Consider the following 12,623-nt stretch of genomic DNA (forward strand, 5'->3'; position numbering starts at 1 on the left):
TTCAGTGGGGCAGGAGTATGTCGCTCACCTTCCACCCTACAAACTCCGCATAAACCAAATCATCCGCCGACATTTCCGCCACTTCCCAAAAAGATCCCACCACCAGGGATATATTTCCCTCCCCACCCCTTTCCGCCTTCTGCAAAGACCGTTCCCTCCGTGACTACCTGGTCAGGTCCACGCCCCCTACGACCCACCCTCCCATCCTGGCACTTTCCCCTGCCACCGCAGGAACTGTAAAACCTGTGCCCACACCTCCTCCCTCACCTCTATCCAAGGCCCTAAAGGAGCCTTCCACATCCATCAAAGTTTTACCTGCACATCCACTAATATCATTTATTGTATCCGTTGCTCCCGATGCGGTCTCCTCTACATTGGGGAGACTGGGCGCCTCCTAGCAGAGCGCTTTAGGGAACATCTCCGAGACACCCGCACCAATCAACCAAACCGCCCCGTGGCCCAACATTTCAACTCCCCCTCCCACTCTGCCGAGGACATGGAGGTCCTGGGCCTCCTTCACCGCCGCTCCCTCACCACCAGACGCCTGGAGGAAGAACGCCTCATCTTCCGCCTCGGAACACTTCAACCCCAGGGCATCAATGTGGACTTCAACAGCTTCCTCATTTCCCCTTCCCCACCTCATCCTAGTTTCAAACTTCCAGCCCGCACTGTCCCCTTGACCTGTCCGGACTTGTCCGACCTGCCTAGCTCCTTTTTCACCTATCCACTCCACCCTCTCCTCCCTGACCTATCACCTTCATCTCCTCCCACACTCAACTATTGTACTCTATGCTACTTTCTCCCCACCCCCACCCTCCTCTAGCTTATCTCTCCATGCTTCAGACTCTCTGCCTTTATTCCTGATGAAGGGCTTTTGCCCGAAACGTCGATTTTGCTGCTTGTCGGATGCTGCCTGAATTGCTGTGCTCTTCCAGCACCACTGATCCAGAACCTATCCTGTTAATACTGCTGAAATCTTGTAAGTTTTAATAAGATCGCACCTCACTCTTCTAAAGTCTAATGAATAAAGGCCTAACCTTTTAGTTGTTCTTAATGAGTCAAACTCTTGAGCCTAGAAGTTGGCCCAGTGTACTACTTTGACATTGCCTCTGCTGGTATATCCTTGTTTAAATAATACTGCAAGTGCACTTTCACTAATACCCTGTATGGTTATAACAACTTTTCCCAGTGGTTAAAGTCTAATTCCCTAGCTATAAAGGCCAAATATCCATTTGTCGTCTAAATTATCTGCTGCACCTGCGTGTTAACTTTATTATATTTCATGAGCAAGGACATCCAGGAGTCTGACTTTTGATATTTCTACCAAAAATGCATGTTGTCACACTTCCTTACATTAAACTTCATCTGGCAAGTTTTCATCCATTCCCTCAACTTATCCTCTTGCACGTTCCTTATGTCCTCAGTCCAACCTGCCGCCTCCCCTGTTTTAGCATCGTCAGCAAACATGGATATTGCACTCTATTCCTCCCCCCTCCAATTTACTATGGATAGTAAATAGAAGCTCGAGCACTGATTCTTGTGATGTTCCACTCAAGTCTTTCCAACCTGAAAAAGGCCTATTTATCACAACTCAAACTTCCTCAGTCCATCTAATACATTATCCCTCCACACATGAGCTTCTCCATCTTGAAATAATCTTATGTGTGCACCCTATCCAATACTTTCTGAAAATCCAAATACACCACATCTAATAGTTCCACTTTCTCAACTCTGCTTGATCTATCCTCAACAAACTCCAGAAAATTTATCAAACATGATTTTTTTTGTCCCTTTTCATAAAACAGTATTGACTGTCTTTGATTACATAAACATTTTCTAAATAATCTGCTATGTGTCCCTTACATAGAATATAGAACAGTACAGGCCCTTCGGCCCTTGATGTAGTGCTGATCTTAACCTACATACCCTACACTTTACTATGAGCTATGAGTCGCTTAAATGACCCTAATGTACCTGACTCTACTACACTGTTGGTAGTGCATTCCATGCACCTACCACTCTGTGTAAAGGACCTACCTCTGAAATCTTCCCTAAGCCTTTCTCCCATCACCATAAAATTATGCTGCTTAGTGATAGCTGCTATCTACTCTATCTATGCCTCTCATAATCTTGCACACCTCTACCAAGTCACCTCTCATTCTTCTTCGCTTGAATAAGGAAAGCCCTAGCTCCCTCAACCTTTCTTTATAAGACGTGCCCTGCAGTCCAGTCAACATCCTGTGCACCCTCTCTAAATCTTCCACATCCTTCCTATAATGAGGTGACCAGAACTGAACACAATATTTTAAGTGTGATCTAATCAGGGCTTTATAGAGCTGCAGCATAACCTGGTAGCTCTTAAATGCAATCCCCCTGCTAAACAATGCCAACACGCTAAAAGCCTTCTTAATAACCCTATCAACTTGAGTGGTAACTTTGAGAGCTGTTTGGATATGGACCCCAAGATCCCTCTGTTCCTCCACACTCCAGGAATCCTGCCTTTAACCCTGCAATCTGCATTCAAATTCGACCTTCCAAAATGAATCACTTTACTCTTTTCCAGATTGAACACCATCTGCCACTCATCAGCCCAATTCTGCATCCTATCAATATCCCATTGCAACCTGCAACAGCCCTCCACGCTATCTACAACTCTACCAACCCTCGTGTCATCACCAGACTTGCCCACTCTTCCACTACCTCATCCAAGTCATTAGTGAAAATCACAAAGAGCAGAGGTCCCAGAACAGATCCCTGCGGAATACCACTGGTCCCCTAGCTCCACGCTGAATATTTTCCATCTTCTCCCGCACTGTCTTTTGTGAGCCAGCCAGTTCTGTCTCCAGACAGCCAGATTTCCCTGTATGCCATGCCTCCTTACTTTCTGAATGAACCTGCCAAGGGGAGCCATGTCAAATAACTTGCTAAAGTCCATGTGCACCACAACCACTGCTCTACCTTCTTCAGTGTGTTTTATCACATCCTCAAAGAATTCACTAAGTTTTATGAGGCATGACCTGCCCTTCTCAAAGCCATGATGACTATCTCTAATTAAGCTATGCTTTTCCAAATAATCATAAATCCTGTTGTTCAGAATCCTCTCCAGTAACTTGCCCACCACTGACGTAAGACTGACTGGTCTGTAATTCCTAGGGTTATCCCCATTCCCTTTCTTGAACAGGAGAATAACATTTGCCACCCTCCAATACTCCAGTGGACAGTTCAGATTCAAAGATCATCGCTAAAGGCGCAGCAATCTCTCCCCTTGCTTCCTGGAGAAACCTTGGGTATATCCCATCTGGCCCAGGATATTTATCTAACTTAATGTTTTTCAAATTTCCTTAATAATGGATTATAGCATTTTTTTTCCAACAACAAATGGTACACTAACTGGCCTATAGTTTCCTGATTTCTGTCTTCCTCCCTTCTTGAACACTATTGTCACATTAGCAATTTTCCAATCTGCTAGAATGCTCCTGGAATCCAATGAATTTTGAAATATTTTGACCATTGCCTTCACTGTCTCTACAGTGATGTCGTTTTAAACTCTTGAATGCGGCCAACAGGTCCTGGCAACCTGTCTACCTTTCGTCTCATTAATTGTCAAATACGTTGTTTTTTTTATAGAGATTGTGACAAGGTTTTTCCTCCCACTAGTACCTTCCTTGTTATCTTTAAGATAAATTGTGGTGTCCTTCACCATGAAGACTAATGCCAACTATTGGTTTAAATTACGTGCTTTTTATGTAAGAGTTATAGAGTCATAGAGATGTACAGCATGGAAACAGACCCTTTGGTCCAACTCGTCCATGCCGACCAGATATCCCAAGTCAATCTAGTCCCACCTGCCAGCGGCCGGCCCATATCCCTCCAAACCCTTCCTATTCATATATCCATCCAAATGCCTTTTAAATGTTGCAATTGTACCAGCCTCCACCACTACTTCTGGCAGCTCATTCCATACGTGCACCACCCTCTGTGTGAAAAAGTTGCCCCTTATGTCTCTTTTATATCTTCCCCCCCTCACCCTAAACCTATGCCCTCTAGTTCTGGACTCCCTGATGCCAGGGAAAATACTTTGTCTATTTATCCTATCCATGCTCCTCATAATTTTGTAAACCTCTATAAGGTCACCCCTCAGCCTCCGACGCTCCAGGGAAAACTTGCCCACCATTGACGTCATGCTCACGGGTCTATAGTTCCCTGGCTTGTCCTTACCACCCTTCTTAAACAGTGGCACCACGTTAGCCAACCTCCAGTCTTCCGGCACCTCACCTGTGACTATCGATGATACAAATATCTCAGCAAGGGGCCCAGCAATCATTTCTCTAGCTTCCCACAGAGTTCTTGGGTACACCTGATCAGGTCCTGGGGATTTATCCATCTTTATGCATTTCAAGATATCCAGCATTTACTCCTCTGTAATATGGACATTTTGCAAGGTGTCATCATCGATTTCCCTACATTCTATATCTTCCATATTCTTTTTCACAGTAAATACTGATGTTTAGTATCTTCCCCATTTTCTGCGGCTCCACTCTCAAAGGCCTCCTTGCTGATCTTTGAGGGGCCCTATTCTCTCCCTAGTTACCCTTTTGTCCTTAATGTACTTGTAAAAACCCTTTGGGTTATCTCCTTAATTGTAATTGCCAAAGCTGTCTCATGTCCCCTTTTTGCTCTTCTGATTTCCCTCTTAAGTATACTCCTACTGCCTTTATACTCTTCTTAGGATTCACTCGATCTATCCTGTCTAAAGTTGTAATGATTGAGATTAATTGCATGCAGCAGGAAGACAATGGTTACTTCAGCTCATGGAAAGAAACACCAAAAGGAATCCTGTGATACAGTGGTAGTGTCCCTACCTCTGCCCAAATGGTCCAGATTAACATTTCACCTGCCCCAGAGACGTGTCATAACACGTCCAAATAGGCTGATGATAGATAATTTACAGGAAACACTTACTCGCAAAAGAGTCTTATCCAGTGATGTAGACCTGCAATCTTTCACCTTGGAATCTTGTGGAGCAGAGGTTGGAGAGAGCCAGGTTCAAATCCTATCTGCTCCAGAGGTTTTCTGTGATGTCTTTGAACCAGTTGATGAGAAAATATGAAGAAACAACCTTTACATAACAATGGGAACAGTCTCTGAACTGCATTAAGATTTCTCATGATTTTGAACAGCAATATAGTTCAAAGTTCAAGTTTATGGGGATGTCTTAGATGGAAAATTGCAGGTGGTTGTTCTCCAATCCATCTACTGCCCTTGGAGAGGTTGAGGATTTGGTCATAGCAGGCTGCAGTTTGCCTGCATCCGACGGTCTTTCCATTGTGCACTGTGACAATTAGAGTGAATAGTTCAGTTGGTGGGTGGCATGCAAATCATTCTTTGTCTTGAATGATGAAGAGTTTCTTGAGTGCTGTTGTAGTTGCAATCATCTGGGGAGGTGGGGAGCATTCCATTGCATTTGACTCTGCCTTTTGGTTGATGTTTTGAGGAGCCAGAAGATCAGTCACTTGCTGCAGAATTCCAAGTCTCTGACCTGATCTTAGAGTATTTATGCAGTTGATCCAGCTTAGTTTCTGTCATGGTAATTCCCAGGATGTTAACAGTTTGAGTCTTGGTTGTGGTAATGTTCCTGAATAACATGGGAAACTGATTAGATAATATCTTGTTGGAGATGGACATTGCCTGGGACTAGTGTGTCCTGAATGTTACTGCAATTGCAATTTCATCAACCTAAATCTGGATATGGTCTAGGTCTTGCTACATACAGGCATGGACTGCTTCATAATCCAAGAAATTGTGAATCATATTGAAAACTCTGTAATCATCATTGGCATCCCCACTTCAGATCTAATGACAGAGGAACGGTTATTGATGAAGCAGCTGAAGATGTTTTGGCCTACCGAACTACCCTGAAATGACTGGGGCAAAGGTGACTGGCACGACAACAACCACCATCTTCCCCTGTGCTAGGTATAACTGCAAGCAGAGTATAGCTTTCACCTTCATTGCCTTTAACCTCAGTATCGCTAGGACTATTTGCTGTCACATTTGGTCATATGTTGCTTTAATCTCATCAACAGACTTCAGCTCTTCTGTTATTTCATAGTAGAGAAGATATGTAGTTTAAGGAGAATATTCCAAAGGATTCGGAAAATTTTAAACTTGTAACTGACTTTCAATTTATGGTTTGATCGTGGAATCACTTCACAAGAATGATTTCAATTTCCTTGGTTTAAAGGTATATAATTCAAGCTAATGTTGATGCTTCTGAGGTACTGCTGAATTAACCTGGTCTGTTTACATGATATCGCTCTCCTAAGATGAGTCCTTCTTTTCCAACAGAAGGGACATAGTCTTGAGTTGGAATCCCTGCGCCTGAGCCTAAACAATATGCACAGAGCTCAACTTGAGCTTTTACAGTCTAATCTGCAGCGTGAGAAGGAAGAGTCCCTCGCTGAACTGCGAGAGGTGCTGAATGATAAACGACGCCAGGAGGTGGCAGTGCTACAGAACCAACAGCACATAGAATTGGAGCGAATTAGGGAACAAAACCTGCAGCAAATGGAAGAAGCTCTGAAGAAGCACCAACAGGAAATGGGTAGAGTATCTTGTAGGATCAGATTGTGTTTTGGATTTGCAAATTATTTACAAGCCACAACTTTTCTTGTACATGTGGTATGCACTTAATCAGAAATGTTATTTAACTGAACAGATGTGATTATTTTGGCAGTTGTCAATCTTTCTTTCTTTCCCCCCCCAAAACCCCAACCAATCCATTATTCCCCTTTGCAGAAGGTCAACCAAATGTCACCTGAATCGAATTGCATTGCTTATTTCATAGACTTTTCCTTATTCATGAAGAAGGGCTTATGCCCGAAACGTCGATTCTCCTGTTCCCTGGATGCTGCCTGACCTGCTGCGTTTTTCCAGCAACACATTTTCAGCTATTTCATAGACTTTCCAGGCAATTTATTATGTGCCTAACACTCTGGTACATTTAGTACAAGTCATTTCCCATCGTGTAATCAAATCTCCTAGATTTAGCATCCTTTATTCAGATGAAACATTTATTTACATCCATTTGTATGTTTGAAATCAGTGCCTTCATTTCTGGAGTTTGACATACTTTGGTTCGTTCCATAGAAGCCATATCCTGAGCTCATGTATCAAACTCCTGTTTCAAATAGATGGTCCAGCTCATAGCCACCTAATAATATATTGTATATAACTGGTGTTTTGCACTATTTGAATTTTCTCAGATGTTTTTTTTTGCACTCATTTGTTACTTGATGACAAAATTTAGGCTAGTACATTTAGAGAGAACATCATTATTAGGTTTGTTTCTCAAGAAATTACAGTGCTCCCATTGGATGACAATCCATACAGGGTGGTTTTAGTTATCCATGGTTTGCCGCAACCCGAAAATATTACATGGGACATTCCAGAACCAGGAACCGGGGACTGCTGGGGAGGTAAATTTCCCATTTAAATGAATGGGTTCGCTACTATCCGCAATGTTGGTCACCCGCAGTAGGTCTTGGAATGCATCTCCGGAGACATAGGGGGACTACTTTCCAAGAGAAATACCATACAAAGGTCTTTGCATCATAAGCATGAAAGGCAAAGAAAAGTCATTTATGTTGTTTGGTAATTGTGTTTTGAGATTTCTAGCTTGAGTGGGGAACACCGCATGGAGTCACAGAGCTTATAATGCAATAAGAATAAGGTTTTCAAAATGGGAATTTGGTGAAAGGTCTTTCATTCAACATGAGATGAACTGAGAAGTACTGTGGAATATGTGCTTTCAAATGAGCTGAAGGTTTTGGTTTTAACTGAAATTGATTGTGTAAATTCACTAGGATACTGCCTCTATAAATGAAAGCATGCAGAAAGACATGGGGATACTGGATCGTCAGTATTCCCATGTGCCAGTAGGCCAGTGCAAGTAATGAAGTTATGTGATAAAGAGTTGAAAAGGTTGAAATATAGATCAAGAATGAGTAAGTAGAGACACCAGATTAAATTGAGAGATTCGAAGGACGGAAATAACATCTTTGCTTGAAAATTTATGACTGTGTTGACTTAGTTAGTGGTCAACAGCAGTTGTGTCTACATTCAATATGAGCTTTGATAGATTGATTAGGAAAAAGAAAGATATGGTACCTTAACAGTACATTTCTCCTTCAGTATTGCACTGGTTTCAGGTTGGTTTCAGTCAATGGAGTGAGATCTCTAACTCAGATAAGAATACTATCCCTGAACCACAATTAATTTGTTAGGTTATGCTATAGAATTGAAGGGAAAAAGGGAAATTGCAGCAGGTCCACTGACCCTCTGTGACCATACCTTTGTTTCTAGAGGATTTAAGGAAGACGTCAGAAGAAGAAGTTGCTGTTTTAAAGGCCACAGTAATCACAGATGAAGCAAGAAAACTGCAAGTATGAATTGCCCTGTTATTTAAATTTTAGGAATACTTTATTCTTTGGCACACAGTTACATCGCTGTCATTATGGACTAGACCAGACTCCTTCAAAATATTTTAAGTAGCTTGGACCCTAACTTTTTCTTTAAAGGCAAATGTGATGTGCTGTGTTCCAGATGCAATGCGACTGGTCAGACTACTCAAAGTTAAGCAAAGCACAATTTATTTAAACATTGTAGTTAAAATACAACCAAAGAAAGAATTTCAGAATAACACCTCTATTGTAAAACTTAACCAAATAAAAGATAGATTAGCTATTACCAACTATTTGAATACAGTAACCATAAATATCCTCCTTGGCAAAAAGGAAAACTGAGAAAATAGATTTGTCTTGCAGGTAACTCAGTATCAGAGGCAAAAATTCTAGCTTCTAGGTGTAACCAAGAGAAGGAAAAGATAGCTTCTAATGCTTAAAGCTCACAACAACAACTGCTTAAAGCTAAATCTAAGAGCTAAATAAAAACTAGAAAGCCTGTTCTGACAGAGTTGGCCACATCCAGCTCAGCTGCCTCCATTGTTCCAACCTGGGGGAGGAAATAAAGCCCCAAGGCCTCACAAGCTGTTTACTCTATTGGTTTTGATAGACTGTTCTGTACCTCACTTCAAAAAAAAGATAAAATAACCTCTTAAAGCCACAGCATTGTCATACTCTCAACAATACCCCAAAGAATCTCATCCATTTACTTCTTTAAGATTTTTAGGTTTCCCATCTCTACCACCCTCCCATGTATTACATTGAATCCCATGTAATTCCCTCATTTCTGATATGAATTTTGGCAAATTTTGTTTGCATTTTCTCCAATGCCTTAGTATCTTTGCTGAAAATTGTTACCTAGAATTAGAGACACCAGTCTAACTGAGGTCTAACCAGTGATTTACAGAGATTTAGCACTATTTCATGCTTTTCTACTTGAAAAATATCACCAGCAAATTTCAATATATTACTTCCTGTTTCATTAATAAGTTGATCAGCTTAATGAAGCAATTTGCTGACAATGGATCTGTGCAGGATTTCTTATTGTGTTACTGTGTGCTGGTCCAACTGGTTTGAAATTTTCGGTTTCTGCAAACTTCCCCATTACTGATAATAAGCTGACAAAGTTGTGATTACTTTTTTCTCACATCTTTTGAAACATTGACAATCTTTCAATCCTCTGGCATTATCCCCAGTGCAAGGCGCACTGAAAAGTTATGGCCAGCACTTCACAATTTCCATGCTTAGTTCATTCACTAACCTACAACTTATGATACATTCATCTCAACTATTTGAAGACTGCCACTTTCCATTGCTTAAATTTGAAAAATGACCTTTCACTGCTACTCTGCTTTCCATCTCTAAGCTGTCACTGCTCTTTTGTCATCTCTGCCATGATGTTCATTTTGTTTTTAATGTCTCTAATTTCTTGATCATTAAATATAATTTAATTTGTCAGAACGTAATTAAGATTAGGTCCTTCATTTTTTTTAAATTAGAAGGTATTGATGAAAAATTCATCTTTCTGCAATGATATCGATCTCCTGTGTAACTCTGAGGATATGCACCAGGAGATATTTAAGTTCTGAAAAATAGTTTCCGTTTTTGGGTGTGAAGTTCAATTTGATATAATCTGAGTGGAGAAATTCTTAATCTTGGATAGCCAGGTAGGTCAGTTATTATCCAAAGGACTTCAGTAGCCTTTTTTGTCCTATGAAATCACTGAAGTAATGCTGGGTACAAAGAGTGCCCTTATGTCTATTTGTGTTTATCCTTCAAATGATCTATTTTATTACAGATGCCTATTCTATGCTCATTTGGGGCTTCTGCTGTTTTAAGTCCTCAGCATCTGCCATAAGACTCCCTCTTTCTCTTAATCCAATGCTGGATATCCAGAGTACATAGAATTGATAGTCCCACCTTTTTTCCTTATTGGAACATGTTGGCCCTATACTTTCTATATTTCCTTCTTGACTGCATCCCACTGTTCTGAGACAGATTTACCTGAAGATATCTGCTCCCAGTCCACACTGGCTGTATCATCTCTGATCTTAAAAAAATCATCCTTCCCTCAGTGGAGAACTTTGATTTCAGACCTATCATTGTCCTTTTCCAATACAATTGTGAATCTAACACAGTTATAGTAATAATTGCTGTCCACAAAATGTTCCCCCACTTAATTTTAGGTAATGAGTGTTTCAAATATAAGTCCAGGACTGTCCCCTTTCTTGTAGGATATTTTACTTCTTGGTTAAAAAGCTGTTCTGGAAGCATTTTAAGAATTCCATTCCCTTTAAACATGTCACATCATGCTTACCCCATTTAATATAAGGGAAGTTGAAATCTCCTACTTTCACTACATTATTACTTTTACACTTCTTTGAAATTCGCTTATGTATCAGTTCTCCCTTTCTCTCAGACTGTTTGGGGTACAATAGTACATCAACGTAAATGCTCCTCTTTAGCTTTTAAATTCTACCCATATGGCTTCATTTAAGGAGATTTCTAAGGTGTCATTCCTCTTTACTGCTGTAATAGATACCCTGGTCAAAATCATGATACCTCCTCCCCTCTCTTGCCTGAATACTCTCTATTTGGGAATATTGAGCTACCAGTCCTATTCTCTCCTCCCCCCCAAAACCATGTCTCAGTAATAGCAATGACACATACCCGTGTTTTAATTTGTGCCCTCCACTGATCTGCCTATTTTGTCAGACTCCTAGCTTTAAACTAAATGCCATTCAACCGTACCAAGCTTTCTTGTACCTCAACTGACCAATAATGTTGATACCTTTCTGACTCGCTGTCACTTTCAATTTTGGCTTTTCTCTGTTGAACGTTCTATATTCCACCCCTCCTCACAAGTTAGTTTAAATCTTCCCCAGAAGCACTAGCAAAACTGCCTGCAAGGATACCATAAGGTAGAGTAGCAGAGTTAGGCTATTGCATCAATCGAGTCTGCTCTGCCATTCGATCATGGCTGTTACGTTTCTCAATCTCATTCTTCTGCCTTCTCCCTGTAACCCTTACCAATCAAGAACCTATCTATCTGTGACTTAAAAGACAATCAGTGACTTGGCCTCTGCAACCATCTATTGCCATGAGCTGCACAGCTTAGTTGCTATCTGGTTGAAGAAATTCCTTCTCAGTTGAATTCTAAAGCATCTTACCCTTACTCTGAGGCTGTGCCCTTAGGTCCTATTCTCTCCTACCAGTGGAAATGTCTCCATGTCCACTGTATCCAGGATTCTCAGTATTCTGTAAGTTTCAAACAGATCTCCCCTCTCAACTACGGACCCGGGGCCTCAACCACATCTTATGTGACAAACCCTTGATCCCTGCATTCATTCTTGAAAACCTTCTCTGAATTCCCACCAACCCCTGCACATCCTTCCCTAGATATGGAATCCAAAACTGCTCTCAATATTCCAAATGCAGTCTGACCAAAGCCATATCCATCCTTAGCACTATATCTCTGCTCTTATATTCTAGCCTCCTTGAAATGAATGCTAATAATGCATTTGCCCTCCTAACTGCCAGCTGAATCTCCGTGTGAGTCTTAAGAGAATCCTGAACTAGGACTCCCAAGTCCATTTTTGATTCAGGTTTCCAAAGTATTTCCCCGTTTGGAAAACAGTATATGTCTGTATTCTTTTGACCAAACTGTCTAACCTCACACTTTCCCACATTGTATTCCATCTGCCACTTTGCCCACTCTCGCAGCCTGTCCAAGTCCTTCTGTGCTGTCCCCTCTCCTTGAGCATTACCTGACCCTTCATTCTTTCTGTCATCTGCAAACATAGCAACAATGCCCTCAGTTCCTTCATCCAGATCATTAATGTATAATGTGAATAGTTGTGGTCCTAAAAGTAATCCCTGTGAACCTTCACTAGTCACTGGCTACCATCCTGAAAAAGACCCCTTTATCCCTACTGTCTGCCTCCTGCCAGTACCTGTATTTATGCCAGTATCTAATTCCCAACACCTTGTATCCTTATTTAACAGCCTCCTATGGCACTTTCTCCAAATCCAAACAGATCACATCCACAGATCTCCTTTGTCTAATTTGCTCGTCACCTCCTCAGAGAATTCTAACAGATTTGTCAGGCATGACTTTCCCTTGATGATGCATTGCTGATCCTGCCCTATTTTACCATGCAC

The 12,623-nt window shown here is 41.3% G+C and overlaps 1 protein-coding gene across 6 annotated transcripts in view; it reads left to right on the forward strand.

Moving 5' to 3' along the window:
- The window catches only part of pcnt (pericentrin), a 310,179-nt gene that overhangs the window by 84,326 nt on the left and 213,230 nt on the right, over positions 1–12,623 (forward strand). For all 6 annotated transcript variants that reach the window (XM_043693410.2, XM_043693412.2, XM_043693413.2 and 3 more), the window contains 2 exons: positions 6,349–6,604; positions 8,365–8,444. In XM_043693410.2, coding sequence (XP_043549345.2) covers positions 6,349–6,604; positions 8,365–8,444 — 336 coding nt within the window. The remainder of the gene's footprint in view (positions 1–6,348; positions 6,605–8,364; positions 8,445–12,623) is intronic.

The sequence above is a fragment of the Chiloscyllium plagiosum genome, unplaced genomic scaffold, assembly GCF_037043375.1.
Source record: "Chiloscyllium plagiosum isolate Xiang-an unplaced genomic scaffold, Cpla_swu_hap1 HiC_scaffold_7, whole genome shotgun sequence".
Taxonomy (NCBI): Eukaryota; Metazoa; Chordata; class Chondrichthyes; order Orectolobiformes; family Hemiscylliidae; genus Chiloscyllium; species Chiloscyllium plagiosum.